Below are 21685 nucleotides of genomic sequence, written 5' to 3'. Positions count from 1 at the left end.
ATGTTTTACGCAGGTGAAGGTGGAAAGGTTGACAAAATATTGTGCTAAAGTGCTTGGTTAGAAATGTCTCAGAGGTAAAAGGGGGGCTGTGTAAAGTATTTTGTGGCTCCAGAGGGAGCCGCGTAAATCAGATCTCTGAGTCGCATCATCTGTCACTTGATTCAGTGGCAGGCGGGCGAGACGACAAACCCATAAAATTCTCCAGCAGAACTGTTGGTTGTCGAGCTGAATTTTGGGTAATGTAGGCTCTAATTGGACTGTCCTCTCCCATTCCCTTTGAAAGTCCTGCCTCTGGCACATTGATATATTTTAATAGCAGACTCAACAAGTCAGAGAAGCAAACAGTTTTCTGCTGAGGAAAGGGATGTGTTTGTACCAGACGTGAAAGTTCGTTCCCAGACCATGTTTGGGAGATGCAGGTGTCTGACAAAGCTCAAAGGGGCAGCAGTGATCGTGTCTTCCTCTTTTGGCATCACAAGAACAGCCAACGCTCAAAGCGGTATAAGGATGTGTGCATAGCAAGTGTAGGTGTGTTGCGAACATGCAGATGTAGGTGCATGTCTTAAAGGGCCAGCTCGCCAATTTTCAACCTCAGTCCTATCATGCTAACATGGGGAGCTAATGCCATTATAGTCAGGGCGGCTGTGGCTCAGTGGTCTCCTTGGGCAAGACACTGAACCCCAAATTGCTCCCGGTGGCATAGCCATCCGGTACGAATCCATGGATCATTAACTCTCAGATGTACGTCGCTTTAAGTGTAAGTGTCTGTTAAATGAGGAGGACGTTATCCGCTTCTCCAATGGAGAACCTCTACCAGAAAACCTCGTCATCTGGCGGAGGCCAGGGAGCTTGCAAAACTACACTTCCTCAATCTAGGACGCCCGCTCTGATGTCTGCAGTATTTAGTTGAAAAAAACGTAAAATGTAATCATTTGTTCTGTGAGGGGCCTTGACATTCCCTCCCAGACATTCTACATTTATAACTCCTTTAATAATGTGAAAGAAAATGACAACCGCTAGCCGGAAACTTTGCACCAACAAAGCAACACACCACTGTGTAAAAATTTCGATGCACTGGTTGTACTATGAGAGTTTAACAACTACTGCATAGATACTGTGATGCTTGTCCTTTCAACCCATGGAATTTCATTATCAGGAAGTATTGACGGCTCACTCGCATAGAAAAAGGAGGAAAGTTGGAATGTAGAATGTATGGAATCCTCAGCATCCACACATACTAGCACACATCTTCATGTAGCTACCCAATTGTTATCACTACAGCAAACTGACTAAGTGCTAAGGTTCAATACCAGAGTACAGCTTCAAGGCCAGTCCTTTTAGAAGACAATCAGGACCAGACGGACCAACCTGAGCACAGCAGGCGCTCGATACCAAGACTTTTTCATTTCTTTTTTTTTTTGAAGGCTATAACGGCAAGTTTCTGAACATGCCCGAGGCAAAAACAGGATGTTTAGCTTTCAAGCATACTGAATGACTTCAGACCATGTGTCCACCTGCTCCTGCAAACACAAGGTCAGAGAAGGGTGGACACACAGAGCTTCATATAAAAGTCACACACATGTAAGCCAAACACATGTGTGCCACGCGAGGTAATTGGCCTGACTCAGAGGGATTCTCCTATCTGAGCGGTGGTCTTGCGTTGCAGATTGTCAGAGTTGCTTTCTCAGAGGACCTGACCCAGCAAGGCTACAGCTTATCTAATGCCTGATAGCAAGTTCTGCAGTGCGCACTCAATTACGATGTGCTTCACAAACACACACGCTGACAGGATTACGGATACATGTGATTAAAAAAGTCACCCATTCTTTTATATTTTCCTTTTGGCACAAATTCACTTTGTGTGTTTACACTGACATACAATGTACACACACAAACATTGCAGTAAGAGTCACCCAGTCAGGGGTAGCCTTGGATGGTGCGTTTGATGTCCAACGCTCTGCAAGATTAAAAACAATCTACAACAATAACAGCAGCAGCCACAACAACAGCTCCAGCATATGGCTATTAAATCTAAAAGGCGCTCATGCATCAAAAGCAGAACTAGATTTCTATCATTATTATCAACACTACGTGGCTGCTTCAGGGGCTCATTTCAGCAAATATGACTTCCCATAGACAACAGATTGGGCCCAGCGACGGGTTGGGAGTGGAATGAACAAATATGCTAATGGGATGACAGAATGTAATGCATAGAGAATACATACAGTTGCATGCACAGATAAACAAACATAGAAAGAAGGAAATCAGCGCTGCTAATGGATTCCAGTGTTGCAGAACAAAACAAAGATAAGGTTCAGTTCAAGCCTGAGAAAAGTGGCAAGTTTAGTCGACACCCGGCGTGTCGTGTTTGGCAAATTATCCCAGTAATACAGAGCTCTGCAAACGCATTAAATTATAAGTTCCCATCCTGACTGCATCTGATGGCTGGTCTTTACCGCCCCTGAACAATGCAGGCCTTTGTAGTCCGTGGGCTACTCGAAATCTAACCTTAATCCTGGCGAGCATTTCTGCAGGTCAGACTGAGAAACACAACACTAGACATTATGTAAAGCAAGCTAATCCCATTGAAAGAGTGAGAAAGGAATGCTTTGAATTCCCTCTGAGAATGGATGAAGTCTGTAATATTTACGTCCAGACCAGAGCATACATCAAAATGGCTGCCACCAACATGAAAACGACCCCAGCTATGTTTCTCCCTCGATATACTATCCTACATTGTGCCCTTTATATAGGCCCACATCTCCCTGGTGTAATAGGTTACGTGTCAGAGATCAGCCCTTGAGTTATGATTATTACAACCACAGGGGAGACCCGAGTGTTGGATTTAGGGTGCTGGGCATGTCTCATTCACCCTTCAGCTGTCACAAATCCCCTCCAGAGGCCGGGCCTCCACTGACTGACAGGTGTAAGTAATGACTCAAGGTCAGAGGTCACAAGTCAACATAAGCACACAGGCCAAGCACAGCTGCATGCAGACCTTACACCCTCCCTGAGGATTCCATCATTTAGCGAGAGTTTCCATCATTAAGTGGAAATTGTGCAGATGTAGTGCCTGAGAACAAAAGATGTTAATTAATAATAACAGATTGTCGCTTCTAAGAAGCAATTAATTTATTTTATACGATTTTGCTGCTTATTTTCATTATAATCAGTATTTTGGAGGAGGAGTGCAAAATTATTTTGGAGTCCTTTATCTTTTAAATTAAAATTTTTTTAAAAACTCCAAGCTGCGCTTCATGAAAATGGCAAACTAATACTTTCCATTAACTTCATTGTTTTGCGATTTATCAGCTCCCATTTTCTGTTCACCTCTGCGGCTCTACAGGACGAGAGCAGGGGATCTCGGACACAACACGGAGGAGGAGCGCGGTGAAGAAGAAGGGGGCCGTGCTCATTATGGCACCACACATTCCAGAAAGTGAGAGCTCAGCCTGGAGGCCCTTCGGCAGCTGACAGCAGCTGCATTTCCCAGCCCAGTGAGGATGGTGGTGGTGCTGGTGGAGGAGACGGTAAGTGGAGAGGACAGTAGAAAGGGAGGCAGGGTTGGGAATGGGATGGAGACGTCCAGAGGGACATAGTTATCATTTGGCATTCCTCTGCTGCTTTCATCACTTTGGATAATGCCTCACATGTGGGTGTAGGGGGAATAGTTGAGGTATCGTGGGTGTTGGGGGCGAGAGGGGATCTTGTTCTCAGAAGAATTTGATTGGTTGGATTGTTTTGAAGCTTTGAAAACACAACTCCTCCTACTCCCTCGCTACCCTTGTTCCTCCAGGCTTTCTGAGCTTTGACTTGTGACAAACATACGAACCACATGAAGCTGAGATGAGTACAATTAATGATTGAAGCCTCAGGGATGAAACCACTGTATACCTGTCAGGAGCGAGAAGAATAAATGCCCAATGTAAAGGACAAAGAGAGGAAATCATTCTAAAGAGACACTTTCAAAGGCTTTTTGGTCACCAGTAAGGTTACAGTATATCTACCAGAATATTGTGCTAAGAGTACTGGAGCTCTACCAACTGCTAAAGTTCTGTGTGAGACTTTATTTCTTTTTTATTTTATATTGTTTATTTATCAACGTAGTAGTTATTACCTGGGCTCCATACAACAGAAAACAAGACTTCAAGACATTCAAGATTAAACAAAAGACAATTATCAGCATAAAAACTAGAGACAGATTTAGTTATCCTAGATTCACTTTGTCCTTCAGATAATACCCACATTCACAAATGTCTGTGGCCCAATGTGATTTCTTTTTGACCAATTGCGGTTCTTAATTTCTCTTTAAAACTAATTGGGTTAAATGTATTGGTTTACAGTTTACATTACGATGCAATATGACACCTTAGGATACGAAACAATGCGATACGATATGTTAGGATACGATACGCGATACTATATGATTTGTAAGGATACGATACAACATGATACAATACAATGAGATACAATACGATACGTTAGGATACAAAACAACGCGATACGATACAATAATCTTTATTGATCCCTCATTGGAAATGAACCTTTTACAACCGTTCAAAAAAGACAAGGGTAGGGAAAAACTGTGATACATAGTAACGTAGCTGTATACATGGAAGTCCTCTTTAAAGCTTTGTATTTAGTTAAAGGTAATGTGAAGCACCCATAAAGGCATGTCTGGTGTCATAATAATCTCTATCACTGGTGTATTGGTGTACAGCTATAAGTTTGTAGCTTTTCTTCGGGTATAAATGTTTCTTATGTACTGGACCACAGACGACAGACACGTCTCAGATGACAGCGTAGACACTATCGGAATCAATATAACTCATTAATTTCTTCTTTTCTATCACTAGAATCCATCCAGGTCCCTTGGCATGACTGACTGGAGGTGGATGAAGGTGAAAGGCCTCTGTGCGCACGTCAGAGAGAGAGAGGGACTGGTAGAGGTGATTCAGATGGCTGCCTGTCTATAGCAATTACACAAACCAGGACTGTGTGTCTGTTTTGGCTGTAAGCGTACGCTTAGGCCGTTGTGTCCCTCTCCACTGTCTTTAACAACCGATCGACTCTCCCCTGAGAGCCACTTAGTCTGTCCTCCATCCAGCCTCTTGAGTTACAACACACCAGCACACATGCTCCCATCAGAGGAGCCGCCATCTGCGCGCACATTCATACACAAACACACATAAGCTCCAGCACATACACATGGAAACACTCACAAATGGACACTTACGTGTGCATGCATGAACATAGTGTCGTATGCAGCACTCTACTGACCCTCAGGGGTCACAGACAGCTTCTCAGGGTCCTACAGCCATCAGATATGGATGATTTTTCCATGCTGACTCTTCACAATAATCACAGCAATCGGCAGATTCTAGTGGTGTTGGTAGTGAAGTGTAAAAACAGCAGGGACGTTTCCAACATTCACTTGTAGTCTTTTTCCTCTCAAAAGGCTTTGTCGGACAGTATGGGGATGCAGAATGAGATATCCGCCTGTCTGGGTTGTTTTCAAAGCGTCATCTGATAATTCTTTTGAAATAACATTTTTTTCCGGGCAGACGTTGCTTTTGACTGTTTATTTCTCTGCATTTTCAAAGCTTTGATCATGATTTCCCTCTCTGGCAGCAGAAATCTCAGAGATGGATATCCTGAAGCCTGAAAAACGAAACCTTGCGTGTTGCCAGATACAGGAGAGACGAGTAAGAATTGTTCGGTAAAAATATCAGTTTATTTTTACTTTCTGGTCACAGACTCAAAGACATTTCTCCTATTGTGTCTCTTTTTTTTTTTTTTTACATCATTTCTGCTTTAATTGTGTTTTACGCTGATAAAACACAGTTCCCATATTAATTTGGGTTGACCTTGAGTTGTGTTGTGAGCGTATGTCCCACTGCAAAAACACTGAGAAAATCCCCACTGTTTGATTTGTTTTTGTTGTATTACTTCTGAATTTTAATGCTGTTATTTAGATAGTTGAAAGTGGAGAGTTGAAGAGGAGATGGAGATGGGGAATGTGTTGTAAAAAATTCATGGCCGGCACCTTAAGCCATGTTGATAGTAAACCTGATGCTGCAAATAAAATCATATGACAACCTGAGATCTTTGCTCTAACATTCCTATAAGTACCCTAGCATGCCACAACACCTTAAGCACTGCAATGAAGCACTTTTTGGAGTTTTCTTTTACGGGCACACGTTTGTCTTTATTGGGCATTTCAACCAATCAGAACTGGGGACTAGAAGTACAGCGCTTTTATACATACTTTCCTCAGTAGCCCACACAGCGAGTCATAAAGCTGAATGTGCTGTATATTCCCTACGGAGCTCTGCAACAGTCCCATAAAGTATGACTGTGCAGTGTATCTTTCCCCACCAAGTATGAATGCCATTATACCAGCTGAAGTGCATCTATGGATCGTAGCTCTCAATGCTATGAGCATCTGTTACGATGGCAGGTGCTGGTTAAGTGCAGTAATGACTGCCATTAACCAATGTTTCACTGCTCTACATAATTCTGCTCCGCATGCATCACGACTGTGTAGTGCTCGGCCGTAAGAACTGGCTTTGAGAAGTTGCAGTAAGTGTTTTTATCATTTATGAACAGATTTATGCATCATGCAGCCGGGGACGTTTTTAATTAGCAATCTGCATACATGCTAATACATGTATGTGCTGTGTAGCAAAAGAAGAGGCGAAGTGTAAATGTCCTTCTTGACATGAAAGGCTGAAGGCAAACTTGGTGGCAGATTTACATACCTCACATCCCACCCCCTCATTAGAGAGAGGTCAGGTTCGTCTGTTTTCATCTGCGCTTTTGCATCACCCTGTGAGGGCGGTCGTGTGAAGGTTCTACCTAAGAACGACACAGTATACCTTCTGCACTTACCCAGAGCAAAGACATCAGAAGGCCTTTCAATAATAAAAGACTATGGCAGGCTTTCCACTTTCATTTTTCGAGGGTTAGATGTGATAAAACACAGTGACATGTCTCTTTACACATCAGGGAAGGAGACAAAGAGAGGGAGAGCTTGTGGCTTCTGGCATGGCATGCTGTGTGCACAGCTATGGCAAGAAAGGGAGGGATGTCAGCCCATCAGATGCGCTTTGGCAGCCAAGGTTATGAGTTATGAAGTTGATATTAGAGAGAAGGGAGCAACGAGTGGGGAGTGTATGACCTTCATCACTCTCTATCCAGTCTTCCCCCTCTTTCTCCACCCCCTCTCCCCTCTGTTCTGCAAGCCGCGAAGCAAAGGAGCCCTTTTGTGTGAACTCTCTAATTAGGAAGACCTTGACGTGTGGATCTCATCCATTGTTCCTCTTCATTTTGGTGGGAAAATATTTCATTGATTTTTTTTGCAGCAATCGAAGGCGGGCGGAGCTGAGAGGGGCTCTGTGTGGGATTAGACTCAGCGGGAGGTTCCTGGGATGGGTGGGGAGCTTGTGAGGCGCAGTGCGTGTGTGTGGAAGGAAGGTAATGTCCCTCCTCATAACCCCTACCTGTTCTCACCCTCGGAAAGATCCAATTACAGCTGTGATCCTCCAGCCCTCATAACTCACCTCTTCCTCAAACTCCCGTTGTTCACTCTGTTCCTGCTGCACAAACACACACTGTCTTTCTTCACATATTGTTATTGACCAAATTCACACGGCAGCCATTTTCCTGTGACTTCCTGTCATGGTGGGAAGATCAGATACTGTAGGCTAATAATGTTAAACTGCTGTATTCCAGGTTGTGAATCGTATCAATGTAAGAAATATGACAAAGGTTATTAATTCAATGCTTCCATATTGACCAGAACTGAGAAGATAATGTACAGTTAAAATTTGGAGGAATATTAGGCCATATTTCAAGTTAGCCAAATTAGCCAATATCACTGTTAGCTAGGACGTGGCTGAATGCTAACATTACATTCTGATACAATATGAAAGGCGTGAACACACTTGACTTTGTAAAAGTAATATATTTGCTACCCATTAGCTTCCATCAGACAAAAATGTTCCCAGAATTTCCCCCCGGGATTTAATAAAGTATATCTGATTCTGAAGCTATCGTTAGCATTCAACCACTTCCTTGCTAAAATGACTGTTAGCAAATTACACCTTTCCTTGATCATACAACACAGACTCAAATGGTAATGTTAGCATTCAGCCACTTAGCTAACGGGAATATTAGCTAGAAAGTGGATGGATGCTTAAATTAGCTGTTTTTTTATGGTAGACACAGCACTACAACACAAGCTTCATAAACCTGAGTGTGATGTCCGAGGAAAATGGCCACTGTGTGAATATAGTAAATGTCAAGCTAAGACAAATATCTGAATTTAGGAAGCCTTTTGTTTACATTCTTTCAGGCTTAATTATGATGAATTAAGCTAGCATTTTTTTTGATAATGAACCCAACACAAGGACTTGTCAAATGTTCTTTTGTAATCATTGGATTCTACAGAGTAGAATGGCACTGACATTGGTTAAGTGGGCTTTACATTTTCTAAGCTCTTACAGTAAGAACAAGGAGACTCTTCCCCGTGGAGTTTACAGCAATCACTCGTTTCTGCTCTCTTCCTCCTGTCACTCTAGCCTGTCTCTAAATTACGCCTTACCCCTGCAGGTGCTACCGTCTCTCTGAAATGATTATTCCTACCACACAGAAGATTGCTTTTGGTAATTATATGTATCATAATTAAATTTGATGAACTCCTCCGAGACATAAAATCTCATTTGACCCAGGTGCTGGATTTCTCTTCCTATACACAAAAGCAGAAATGTCCTCTACTGTTCGGAGAGATACACTCTGAATCTTGTAACTGACATCTTGATTAAGCAAAGCAGTATTTCCACATTTACCAGATCCACTGAGGTCCATCGATAACTTCATTACTGACTGAGTGAAATGCAAATTCTCCAGCGTTACGGCAGAATGAATTGAGCAGGATTAGCTGTGTTGTTCTGCCATGGCCGAAAATTGGCTTCTACAGCAAGAAAAAAAATAAGCTGAAGGTCAATACCTGTTCAGGCAGACCACACGTGGCTGCATGAGTCAGAGGCTCCACATGTGCCATAGCACTGTTTACAGAGGCAGACACAGAGCACATGCTACTCAATTAGAGTGGGAGTTTTTGCTTTTAAAGTGGTGAACACATCTCTCTGAAAAGGCCATAGACATATTAGCTATGAAATTTACATGACAATGTAAATTACATGTATATATGTATAAATGTATGTATATGTATGTATGCTATACGCTTAATAGACAGAAGAGATAGAAGAGTTTTGACTCTTGTTAGTACATTGTGGCCCAGCTCCTTTAAGTTTTGGCAGGATGTGGTATTTGCAAGACATTTTCCAAACAATATTCCTTATAAATGTTTGTCAAACTATTTACTTTATACCCTTAAATATTCTTTTCTTGGATATTGTTACTAAAGTTTCATGATTTACATGTACTGTGTTCATTCGGCATCAATTTCATGTCAATGCATCCTTAAAGAAGTATCCCTGCTCTTTGCTCTTCCAGAGTTTTTTGTCTCTTTTATTTCCACTTTCATTTTATTTTGGACGGTATGAGTTTTGTCTTAGTGTTTTCTAAGGATAAAAGGTGTCATATGGCGTATAGTCTATAAAGCCCTTTGAGGCTAATTAAGGATTCATGATTTTAGGCTATATTTTTTAAAATTGATTTGACTAGAGACGCGTGACAAATGAAAGAAAAACCTTATTAAACGAGTGGAGAGAAATAACAAATGCAAATCTCCACCCAATTTAACAACCTCATGGGAGATTATGGATTGATGTGTTGAAAGCAATCTCCATTGCCTTGATCAAAAACATTAAATGAGGGAAGATCTTTTAAAAGAATTGTCATGCATCTAGCACGCATCTCGTGGTTTCCTAAAGCAGTTTGTGCTTCAGACTTCTCCTAGGCTCCCAAAAATCACTGTAAATATGTAGACAACTTGCTGATGCTGTGTAGCCAGCGAGGCTGAGATTAGATGTAGGCCTCGGACAATCTTGCAAACAGCCAGTCAGCGAGAACTGAATCATCACTAGTTTTTTGTTTTGCGTCTTTGTCTTTAAAAAATGCAAGCACAAGGATTTGTAAAGGACCTTCTCTAACTTGTATCCTTCCTCTATCTCTCTGCCAGGACTTTTTCTCTCCATCTCTGTGTCATCATCTTTGTTGAGCGGTTGTAAGTTCACTATGTTTCTCCGCTGTCCTTCACTCAGTATTCGCTCCAAGTTTTCCACTCTCACACTCTGATCTGCGCGGCTGGATGGATTTCTCTTTCTCTAACTCTCTCCCTCTCTCTGCAGGAGTTCCCTGCTGTGCTCCAATCCCTTTCTCGCAGGTGATTGCTCAGGGAATATTGATTAAGGCAAAGATTTGCTGCTGAGAAGTCACTTTTCAAACTTCCTGTGACTTTAATGTGAAATAAAGTGAGCTGACTCCCCTCGTCAGTGATAAACACCCTGTTACGGATGAAGCATACTTGTAAGAGAACGCCGTCCATACTCATCTCTGTCTTCATTTCTTTGGCTTTCTGTCAGCCTCAATCTGTCTATCACATCCTATTCCTCTTACACACATACACACTCACAGCGTTCACACCTAATGTGATGTAGCACTGCTTGTTATGAGGCTACATATCTTCCACTATCTCACTAATTGCTCTGATTAAAGAGATAAACAGGTCCAATTAAAATAAAGGCTTTGGGGAAGGATATTATAAAGAACATCTCAATATCAATAGTCATTATACATCCATTTGACTATTAGTGGAGCTCTACGAGTGCAATTAAAGCATCCAAATGACCTTGAACTTTCTCCCTAGTAATGAAACAACTCATGTGAAACGTGTGGTTGTATATGAAAGGAAAATATTTGAAGCATTTCCTTTCAAAGACCATATCTATTAAATTAATTTTCTACTTTAACCCTACCTTAGCCTTGTTATTGTAGGTTTGATATTCATTCAAGGTTTTGATAACAGTCCGCTGAATACTGAGATGGGGACATTATGATCAGCTAAAAGTATGACAGGGTAAGAGACCAGCATTAACCTTTCTTTTACTTTTTGGCTAACCTTGGTAGTATGTCTATAACCTGTAGGATCGCTGACTGACTTTTCTCAAGTGTCATGCCAACAGCAGCCAACAATGTAACATTTATTTATGTTGATGGTTTATCATACACCTTTTTAAATATACAAAATGGTGTCCCACAAGGGCCCATACTGGGTCCTCCTTTGTTCATAATGTATATCAATTAGTTATGTTGAAATATTACTGAAGGGGCCAAACACAAAACTGACATGTTTACAGAAAAAGTATATATTAACAGTCTCAGAAGTATTGAAAAGGGGCCTTCTCTGACTTGTATCCTTCCTCTATCTCTCTGCCAGGACTTTTTCTCTCCATCTCTGTGTCATCATCTTTGTCGAGCAGTTGTAAGTTCACTATGTTTCTCCACTGTCTTTCAAAAAGTGTATATAAACAGTCTCAACATGTAGGATCAATTCTCTTTTCTCAAGTGTCATGTCGATATCCCGACGGTTAACAACATAACAGTTATTTATTTAATGGTTTATCTTAAACCTTTTAAAATATACAAAATGGTGTCCCACAAGGGCCTTTACTGGGTCCTACTTTGTTTATAATAGTATATGTTATGTTGAAATAATGACTTTAAGGGGCCATACACAAAATTGACATGTTAACTAAGAAAGTGTATATTACAAGTACATTCATAAAGTGCTGTTTTGACCTCATTTGGGTTAACCTCTCAATTCGCTGCAGTGTTGTACTTGAATACCCTATGACCCCTTGACATCACTGTTGGGCAGGTTACTGGCACACCTAACAGTCCTCAAAGAGAGGTGAAAACAAAAGAAGACTTGAAACTTTTAGCCTGGTGTAAAGTTACTCTATAATTTATAGGTATTCATCATCACCGTGTCAAAAGTATTTTAGGAAAAGAGCAGCAGTTTCACCACTTCTTCAGTGACATCATTGCATACACCCGCGCAAACAAAGTGAGGAGTGAAGCACTACATCTAATATGACAAACTTGAACAGAAAGTTTTTTGATCTTCTTTGCTTCCTGTCAGCTGGATAATATCAATCAGTAAGAGTCAACAGGCGGTTATGGAAGAATCCATAGAGATGGATAAATCCCCTTATCTTTCAATTCACCTTACTAACCCTATCATTACTGTGCAACATGCTTTCCGGAGTGTGAAGCGATCTAAAAGTCTCTGGCAACTGGAATTTGAGAGATTGCTATGACTGCTTGTTATTGTGTGTATGTGTGTGAAAGTGAGACCCAGATAAGAGTTTAGACGGCAGGATAATTTACACTAGTTTGTCAAAATATTGTCACTTCTCCTTGGGGAGCCATTTTTTGGGTGTGCGTGTAATCCGAGTGACGGCTCGTTTATTAATGGCGGATGGCTTTTAACACGTGCTGTCAGCCAGACCGGCGGTGACAAAAAGCTGTTTATTCCCCTTAGCCATTATGAAACCGAGCATTAGCCTCCACACTCACGCACAGTGCTGACAGTAGTGTTACTGGATAATAACCCTTCCTCTCTGCTTTCTTGACTCACCATTAATGAAAACAGAATTATCGCCCATTGAGTCACCAACCGTAAAGTGATTGACTTGTTTTCCAAGGCGTTTATTGAGTGCATTTTTAGTACAATAGTTCTCAGAAAGTTACAGCTTACAAACTCTTGACACGTACTTGTCACAATTTACAAGTGGTAGCTATACAGAAACAAACAAAAAAGGAAAGAAACCCATTCACGCTCTTGAACAATGTACCTGTGTACACATAAATGTCTGTACACACAAATGTGCCTGCTTTGCACAAACACACACACATACATTCTCTCTTTCTCTCTCACACACACAAAGGAACAAACTATGACATGTGCACAGTTGTATTCAGCTTCACCATCCGTTGTGTACCATGGAAGGAGGTTGTGATCAGTATCCTGGAGAGATCCCATTTCACGTGGTCTTCTTCCTCATTGGCTGCCCACAGTAGTTCTTCTGAGTGTTCACTGTGTGTGTGCATGTGTGAACATGAGGTGTTGTGTGTATGCTGTTTTATATGTGTGTAAATCTTTGAGTCCACCGTCTGAAACAGAAGAAAAGACAGAATGGAGTAGTTTAACGAGTGTAGTTTTGTAGGGTGTCATTTCCTTCAGGTGAACACGACTTCCACTTGTTCTAACCTATAAATGACAGGCATGAAATCAGCTACTAAAAGGATCGTTGGTCACTTCCCCGACAGTTACAGCACCATGAAACATTTAACAGGCTCTGTTCCCGTGTTTTGTATCAGTGTGTGATGAATGGCTTCCATATGAAGCGGCTTTCAGAGAGGGCTGGTGAACCGCCTCTCCATTCATCACGCTGGAGTGTCATTACAGTCAGATATTTAGAAAGACAAACAGAGCAAATGGGGAAAAAAGAATTACACTGATGCATAATGAATACATTCTGTCATCTCATTTACAAGCTCTTGGGTTGAAAAGCAAATACACGAGACTGAGCTGAATGGAGGACTAATACATTCAAATTGAATCATTGGTTCTGCGAGAGGGATTTATGCCAATCTCAAGGAGCATGTGATTATATTTAGGAAGACTTGGAAATCAATGACTTGGAGGATTGAAAAGGAAAAGCTATTGATTCTTTTGCATGAGGCAAACCAGTTGCTTGATGGGTTTTTTCGATTGCCAAAATAAACCAAACAAATTAATTTATATTTAGAATTTAGAAAGAAATGTTCCCACAACCACAATGACGAATAAAAAGGTACTGATTCACTTAGATGACTCACCCCCTGTAAACTGATTTCCAGTTGAGTTCATGATATGGGTCTAATAGGCTTTTTTGTTGGTCTAGACATGATACAGACACCTACCAAATTTCATAAGTTAAGGTTAAACATACTGCAGGGGCTGATTTTTTAAAATCTTGTAGGGGGCGCTATTGAGCCATTTTGCCACTCCCACAACCCGAATCCATATCAAAGTTCTATTTTCCAATTTGGATCTTGTCTTCCAAGTTTTGTGACTGTAGGAGTATCTTAAGCCCTTCAAATAACAACATCCTGTTTCATGGCGAACAATACTTGCCATAGCAACAGCGTTAGACTAAGACTTATGAGCTTCGAAATGTTGCATAGTGAAGGTCCTCCCCCTCTTTCCATAACATATGCCCAAACTGTGTCGAGTCTCTGCCCACTTTCTCTTCATTAAGCATCAGACTGGAAAACAGACGGGAGGAGAACATCATTTAGGCTTCCTCCGTGTGTGTATGTGTGTTTGGTTTTTGAAGGTCCCATCAGTCTCCCACCCAGTGGCTGATCAGATGCCTGTCAGATGGGGGTCCCAGCCGGTGTTTGCACCCTTGCCTGGGTCCACTGGAGCATACAGCCGACCATTTCTCAGGCCGGCCCTAGCCTGGCCTAACCTGGCCCCGGACAGCTTGGTTACACCCAGGATGAACGAGCTGGAGATGTGCCATCCAGCGGGAGTAGCAAGGGAGAGAAGGCAGGACAGACAGAGGAGGAGCAGGAGGAGGGGGATGACTTGAGGGGGGTGAGTACACTTAATAATCTGCTAATGGGCCTGCCATCAATTTCTAATTTTGGATGCAAGGTGGTTAGAACTGTCGTCACTCATGTCTTTTAGAACAGGGCCAAAAGGGATTTGAGCAGGGTCACAGCTACGGCAAAGAAATGATACTACAATAGCTCATGATAATTGTCTGTGAGCTAAGGGACTTTGCTGCCATAGCTGTGTGTCAAAAGAATATTGCCACCGGAACATTCAGGTCAATTTGCCTTCAGTTTTCAAAGGGCAGTAGTGTTAACATTATTTTATCAACACTTGACAAAACCTGATGTATAAAATATTGCAAAATTCCTTACAGCTTTCCCAAAGTCTGAAGTAAGATGAACAGTAAGAGCAACACCACTCATCATCAAACTGTGCTTAAGCTGTTGCAACTGTGACTCTATCACATTGCAAAGAGCAATCACACAGCAATCATGAAGGACCATCCGAAAAATATAAAGGGGACCGTCATCCGTCTGCACTATCCAGAACTATCAGGAAAATCTTCCAAAATACTGCATTGATATTCCATACATATATCCCTTGGGAATAATGCAGAAATCTTGGAATTAAGTGGTACCAAAAACGTATACTTTTAAAGTCAAATTCCTGCAGCAAAGACTTATGGAGATATTCGTGTATTCGTGAAGTTCTCTTTGGCACACCAGCACATCAGACTGCCGATCCATATGGCAGCAGCATATAGTGAGAACGCATGGATTTACGCAGCAGCTTAGCCACGGCAGTCTATGGAAGGATGTGCCACTCTGTGAGCTGGTTTCCCGTGTGGGCTGTTTAAGTCAGTGGGTTCATCAGACTGGCACCAGGCGTCTGTTGGCAAATCTCGGCACAGATGTTCAGTTTCACCAAGCAGAGAAGTGATGGTGATTCACTCTGATTTCTAGTGCCGTGAATGGTTACCCTCCAATGTGTTTCAAACATGCAGCAAATCTTGCCTTGCTCAAAATATTTTTGGCACCCATGCGAAAGACTAAATGGATTTGCCTGAAATAAACAGATATAGAACATTTGATGCTAAGTAGTGTTATCTCTGTACTTACCGTGGATCTGGGCCGGCCAAGGCTTGGACTTCCCCTCCCCTCTGGATGGTGCTGAGAACTCCCAACACAAACAACAGAACAACGAAACAAAAAGACATAAAAACATAAAACATATCTGTACAAGTAAGTGCTCACCAGCAATAGACAGCATGTGTACACCCACATTTAACATGATCTCCAATAAATGGATATTTTGTCAATTATTTTAAGTCCTACAGCAATTTTCATATAGATCTACAATACCAATTTTTAGCCCACAAGTCCTCTAATGTCCTTCTCAGGTTGAGATTGTCCATGTGAACCTGGAACAGGGCGACGTTTAACCCAGTGTCTCTTGCTCGGTCGTCCGAAGGGAACCGGGGCATCGTAGGAATCTACACATTGCATGTGTCTATCACAATCTAATCAACAAATATGTCTTTGCCAAAAATGCAAGCAGAGAGTCCTGTACATACATATTCATACATATCACCTTCAATATGAAGGTTTATTATGAAAGATATAATCATATTTAGCAAGAGATAAACATATTTATATTCTCTGACTCTGGGTGGGGCTGGTTAAGAAGTCCTTTGGCAAGGCCTTGCACCCAGAACTCCACAGGTAGTGTTTACGTTAAAATACAAGAGGGCGGCATCTTGCTATAGTGATCAAACAAACAAACAGATGGCAAAGGACAAAAAATATAACTAGCTCTGAATTTTCACCAGTCCATTTTACGATACATTTTGGAAATTCCTCAAACAAGCAAAAGAATACGTGAAAGTTAAAAATGGTGCTCCACTGTACATCCCTGTATTTCTCTCCCACTAATTAATCCTACTGGTAATTGCTTTTTCTTCTGGGACTTATGTCTGGCCACGTCAAGGCATCTTCATTGCACACATTGACAACGGTAAAATCACAGGTCACATGATGTTTTCTAAAAGTCTCACACTTCTGTTAACAATTTTAAAACATCTTCTAGTCCAGATAATTAAGAAGTACAATATCACTCATTTTACCATACAGGCTGAACTGTGAGAGATTCCCTGTGTCGACGTCTGATTGTTGGAGTTATTTTGGTTTACAATGACTAAATGGCAGTCTTTAACAACAGCAGCTGACGTCTGTCTTCCTCTTGTGGAAAAATGGAGAAACAGTATCAAGTCTGGACCCTGAACTCCTGGAGTGGATTGCATGAAGAGTGATAGCTTTTAACCATGTGGTAGTGTAGACCCTGGTCTCCTGTTGCCATGGTAGTGGATTAGATTAAGACAATAGTCTCGACTCTGGCGCGTTCCGAGGGATCGGGGGTCATTCGAGGGCTGCCATTGTTGATGGTCCTGCGAATGCTGCCCGTTCCGTGGCACAGCGCCCCCTGTAGTCATGCCATAGTGGTGGGGGACTGGCTCATCTGCACCCTCATGGACTGGATGTTACTGAGGATCTTCTTCTGGTGGCCTGCCAGGGTCACTCCTATTCTCAGCAAGTCCCTAGAGAGAAGGGAAATTGAAACGAGAGAGCTTATTTGGGAGCAATAGATGAAAGGATTTCCATCACACTGAAGATGGAATGGATGATTTGAGTATGAAGCAATTATGCGGGCAAAAATGTCAACAATTTTCCGGTGCATTTAGAGATCTGACTTCACCATATATAAAAGCACATTTCAGGATGGAAAGCTTGTGGCAATGAAGGAAAAAACACAAATTTACTAAATGAATTCCATCACTTGAGAGAGGACTTAGTAATGCATGTTGCTTTGCATTGCAAAGAGGCTGCATAAATGCCAGCGAGCCCCGAGCATACATTTTTAATAAAAAATGTTCCGATGATTTTACATTTTCACATAAATTTGTAGACCAAGCAACATTGTTAATTAAAATAAATGAAGTGCAATATTTGTGTCTATTGGCACGACAAGTGCTGGGAGAATTGCTGTCACGACCCGTGCTTTGAAAAATTCCAAATAAACAGCAGCAAATAATGCTCCTCAGAATTAAGCATTTAAAGGATTTACATGAGTATTCATTTTGGAAAATTGTTCCGTGATAATCCTTAATTATTGGATAGCAGTCATAATCTTGAAGAGCACAGATGGAAATATTCTTAGCACAATGACTATGTTATTTTCTGTAATCATAAGTTATATATTATGTGTTACCCATACAGGCTTTACTTTGATGCAATCATTCAAAGACTTGAGTTACTGGGCGCATTCAGGCTAAAAATACGTGCACTTGACGCCGAGTCATTTTCTACAAGTATGCCCATCGAGTGCCATATGGGTTTGGAACTCTTCATTTGCACTCGAGCAGGTGAACTCACTCTGAGGTCATTTGAGCCACCAGCTGCAGGGAGGTAAAGCCTGAGTTGAGGAAGTTGTCTCTGTACTGGCTCATCTTAATGGCAGCAAGCCAGTCCTCGACTGAACTGAAGGTGTTGAAGTCAGGTATGGATCTGTCCAACAGTGGCTGAGAAGGCCTGCAGGAGGGAGAGAGAAGGCAGGGGGTAAGAGGAGGTTTAGAGCAACGGCTTTGATGCAATATTAAGCAAGAAAGATTTAAAATGGAGAAAAACTATGGTTAGGACTTTGCGTGGGTGTGTGTGAGAGGATGCAAGATGGAGAAGGATAAAGTGTGCACTCTGTGAATATTGCCTTTGGAGAGTATTCTGAGCCTGTGTGTTTTTTGGGATTTTTTTAACCAGATTCTGGTCTAAATAAAGAAAGCAAAAAAGAAGATACCACTCGTTACTTGGCCGATACTATCCCTACAATGAAGCATGCCACGGTTCTCAAACCGAGCTAAATAGAGGTTGGACCTCGAAGAAAAGAATGCTCCATTGCACAAACTCAAACTCACACAGGGCCGAAAGTTCACCTTTCAACATGGCAGCAACCCAAAGCACACAGCCAAAACAAGAGCCTTCAGGACAAGTCTCTGAGTGACCCTCAGTGGCCCAGCCAAAGCCTGGAAATTGGAATGGAAAATCTGTGGAGAAACCTGAAGCCCACAGTTCACAGACAGACTCCGTCCAAGCTGGCTGAGCTTGAGAGGATCCTCTAGGAATGGTGGACGAAATGATCCGAAACAAGGTGTGCAGAACTGGCAATATCCTACCCAGTCAGATTCCAACAGAATCAAGGCCGGAGGAGCCTCTCCAAAGAACAAATACATCTTCTGAACGCGTATGCACATTTCATGTTTCTGTACACATCACAAATGTAGGAACAAATAACGCTGGTTTAGCTCAGTTGGTAGAGCAGGCGCCCCATGTACAGAGGCTGCAGTCCTTGCTGCACTGAGGTTCAACTCCCGGTCTGCTAATCATTTGGTGCATGTCGATCCCCCACTCTCTACGCCCCACATTTCCTGTCTCTCTTCAACTGTCCTATTAAATACAGGTGAAAGCCCAAAAAATAATCTGAAAAAAAAAATAATTTTAAAAAATGGCGGTGTGGATGGCTGAAAGAACTACAAGCCACAGGAAAAACAACCTGGAGAGGAAAAGTTCAGGTTTGATGCAATCAGCAGTAATAAATTCATGTTTATTAATGAGAGGACAAAAAGTAATCATGTACATGCTGGGTTAGTTTGTGCTGACAGCCAGTGTACAGATGAAGAAAAATGTGAGTGTACTTAATGTCCACTTCAAGGTGAATTTCTGTGAAATATAAGAGAAAGTGTGGGTACTCACACTGCAGGGATGTTGGCTACAGCTTTGAGGCTGGTGGGGTTACGGATCATCTTGTCCAGGGTGCTGACGATGTCTGTGAAGCGAGGTCGTACGTTACGGTCCTTCTGCCAACAGTCCAGCATCAGCTGGTGCAGGGCACTGGGGCAGTCCATGGGTGGAGGCAGACGGTAGTCCTGCTCGATGGCATTTATCACCTAAGGGAGAAAGGAGGGACTCTGTTTGTTATTCAATCTAAAATTGAGTTGACTGATTCTCTATCTTACCCACCACCTAATTTTTTACCAGGTGGTTGTTTGCAGGGGCGTGTCCAAGGGATGGTATAGGGCCCCTGAAATCTGTCTGGCCACCCTATAATCCTAACATATGATCAGTCAGAGGCGGGGCTTATTGGGCTCCGCTGCAACAGGATGCTGGTAGCTTATTTGGCATTTAAATGTAGCACATTTTCTTTTGTTGGTACTTTAAACTTTGCCTTTTGGTGTCCTTAAAGTTAAGCATGGAAGATTTCTATGTTACACACTTGTATTTTTGTATGTTAATGTATGATACCCTGATGCTCGTGAAACCCTGCATAAGTGCACCAGTTGGGTCACCAGAGTAAACAAAAGGCTGCACAAGCCCCTGGCTGTTAAATACCTCATAAAAAACTAAATACTAATTTGGGGGAAGTCTCCAATGACTGATGACATTAAGCCATCCACTCTGTAATCCTGACAGTCTCCACATCCCCAGCAGCCACCCACCCCCACCCCACACAGACACACTACTCCCTCCGGTCACTCAAGAGACAGTTAGCATTCAAGCTGATGTGCCCTTCCTCTTGATTCCAGCCAATCACACGTCACTCCTGGAGGACAGAGCGAGGGAGGAGACGGAAAGGGGAGCAGAGGCAGTGTCACTTTAGGTAGAAGTCGCTGGGGGAATGGGCAGATTGCATATAATTAAGAGAGTGAAGTATGTCCACTTGACGCATGTCTCTTAAAGGCTTCACGGGCTATCCTGGACTTGTGAGAGAGAAGTTGCTAAAAGTTTCAAGTAGTCAGAGTAAGAGTCAAGTGTTTGTAAGAATTGAAAAAACTTGATGCAGATTTTGAGGCTTACTGGAGGAGGAAGTGGAGTTATTCAGTGACCACGCCCCACACTTCATTTGCAGCTATGACGCCACTTCTCAGACTTTACTGAAGGCTAAGGATCGTGGAGATTGCTGCATAACACACTGATGGACTTAGCTGTCACCCATATCCATAAATTCATACTGTCGTAGATGCAATCTTTTCTTAAAAATGCACAGTTGCTGGTGTGAAACCAAGTGTAAAAGATACTATCATTAAAAATTAGGAGCTGCTCTGTAGGTTGCCAACTCCACCCCGGAGTTGAGCGCAATTCAGCAGAATCTTGACAAATGGTGCATATGGAGAAGTGGTTGTGAGTGTGTGTGTGTGTTTCCGACTATCTATGTGTGTGTGGACCGAGCAGCCGGACATGCTGAGCAGTGCCAGGCCTCCTCTCTGCATTAGTCCCATCAGGCAGTGTTTGCTGCTGGCCCACTGAGGCAACATCTGCTGGGTTGGACGGTGGTCGCTGAGCGGAGTCCATAGAGGCCTGATGGCTGGCTAGTTGTCTCTCTAAAGGAGCTTAGGGAGAGAGACCTCATCCTATGGGACTATATCCAGCAGTGGTGGTGGTGTGTGTTTGTGTTTGTGCCTGTGTGTTTGTGGCAGTCTCTGAGTGTGGACCTCATCCAAACGGACATGGGGAACAAAGCAGAGCTCTCAGCAATCACTCACTGCTCTCAAAAGCCGGCCAGGAAGGAAAAGGGATAGTGTGAGACTGTTTCCATAATAAGTCTGCTTTCAAAGTCAGAGTCAAGGACATCTTCAGCGATGATGCGGATAAAGAATGTGTGATTTATTACAGCTTCCTCTCGTATCCTTGATTGTATATCTATGGGGCGAAAAGACAGTATAACCACATCTGTAGGGAGATGGCCACCCTGTTAACGAGGCAGTTTATTCAGATTCAAACTTGTTTTTTTACTGTGTGGAAAGTGAAGAAACTTTCAACTTAAATGTCCCTTTTTACTATCCTTCTTAAAATCCCATGAAATGGGCTCCTGAGCTTCCAAGGAAACTGCTTTGTGGAAAAACGGGCCTCTTCAGGGCCATGCTGCACTCAAGGGTGGAACTAAAAAGTCCACACATTTTACTATAACACTTCTGCATGTCCTAAAAAATACTCACTGTCTCTACTATACTCTTTCAAAATAAAAGACACCACTCTGAGAATGTAGTGATATTTTTTTCATGGTTGG

At 42.3% G+C, this 21685-nt stretch overlaps 1 protein-coding gene across 3 annotated transcripts in view; it reads right to left on the bottom strand.

The window, feature by feature from the left end:
- Window positions 1-12657: 12657 nt before the first annotated feature.
- The window catches only part of LOC138611901 (ephrin type-B receptor 1-B), a 165250-nt gene continuing 156222 nt past the window's right edge, over window positions 12658-21685 (bottom strand). For all 3 annotated transcript variants that reach the window (XM_069685160.1, XM_069685162.1, XM_069685161.1), the window contains 4 exons: window positions 19375-19568; window positions 18004-18159; window positions 15694-17168; window positions 12658-13143 (listed from right to left, as the gene is read on the bottom strand). In XM_069685160.1, the coding sequence (XP_069541261.1) occupies window positions 17060-17168; window positions 18004-18159; window positions 19375-19568 (459 nt within the window). In that variant the 3' untranslated portion in view covers window positions 12658-13143; window positions 15694-17059. The remainder of the gene's footprint in view (window positions 13144-15693; window positions 17169-18003; window positions 18160-19374; window positions 19569-21685) is intronic.

Source organism: Semicossyphus pulcher, unplaced genomic scaffold (genome assembly GCF_022749685.1).
Source record: "Semicossyphus pulcher isolate SPU_LCO1_2020_fin unplaced genomic scaffold, fSemPul1.0.p SCAF_7, whole genome shotgun sequence".
Taxonomy (NCBI): Eukaryota; Metazoa; Chordata; class Actinopteri; order Labriformes; family Labridae; genus Semicossyphus; species Semicossyphus pulcher.
Note: the sequence above shows the minus strand (reverse complement) of the source record. Positions and strands in the feature narration are given on the sequence as shown.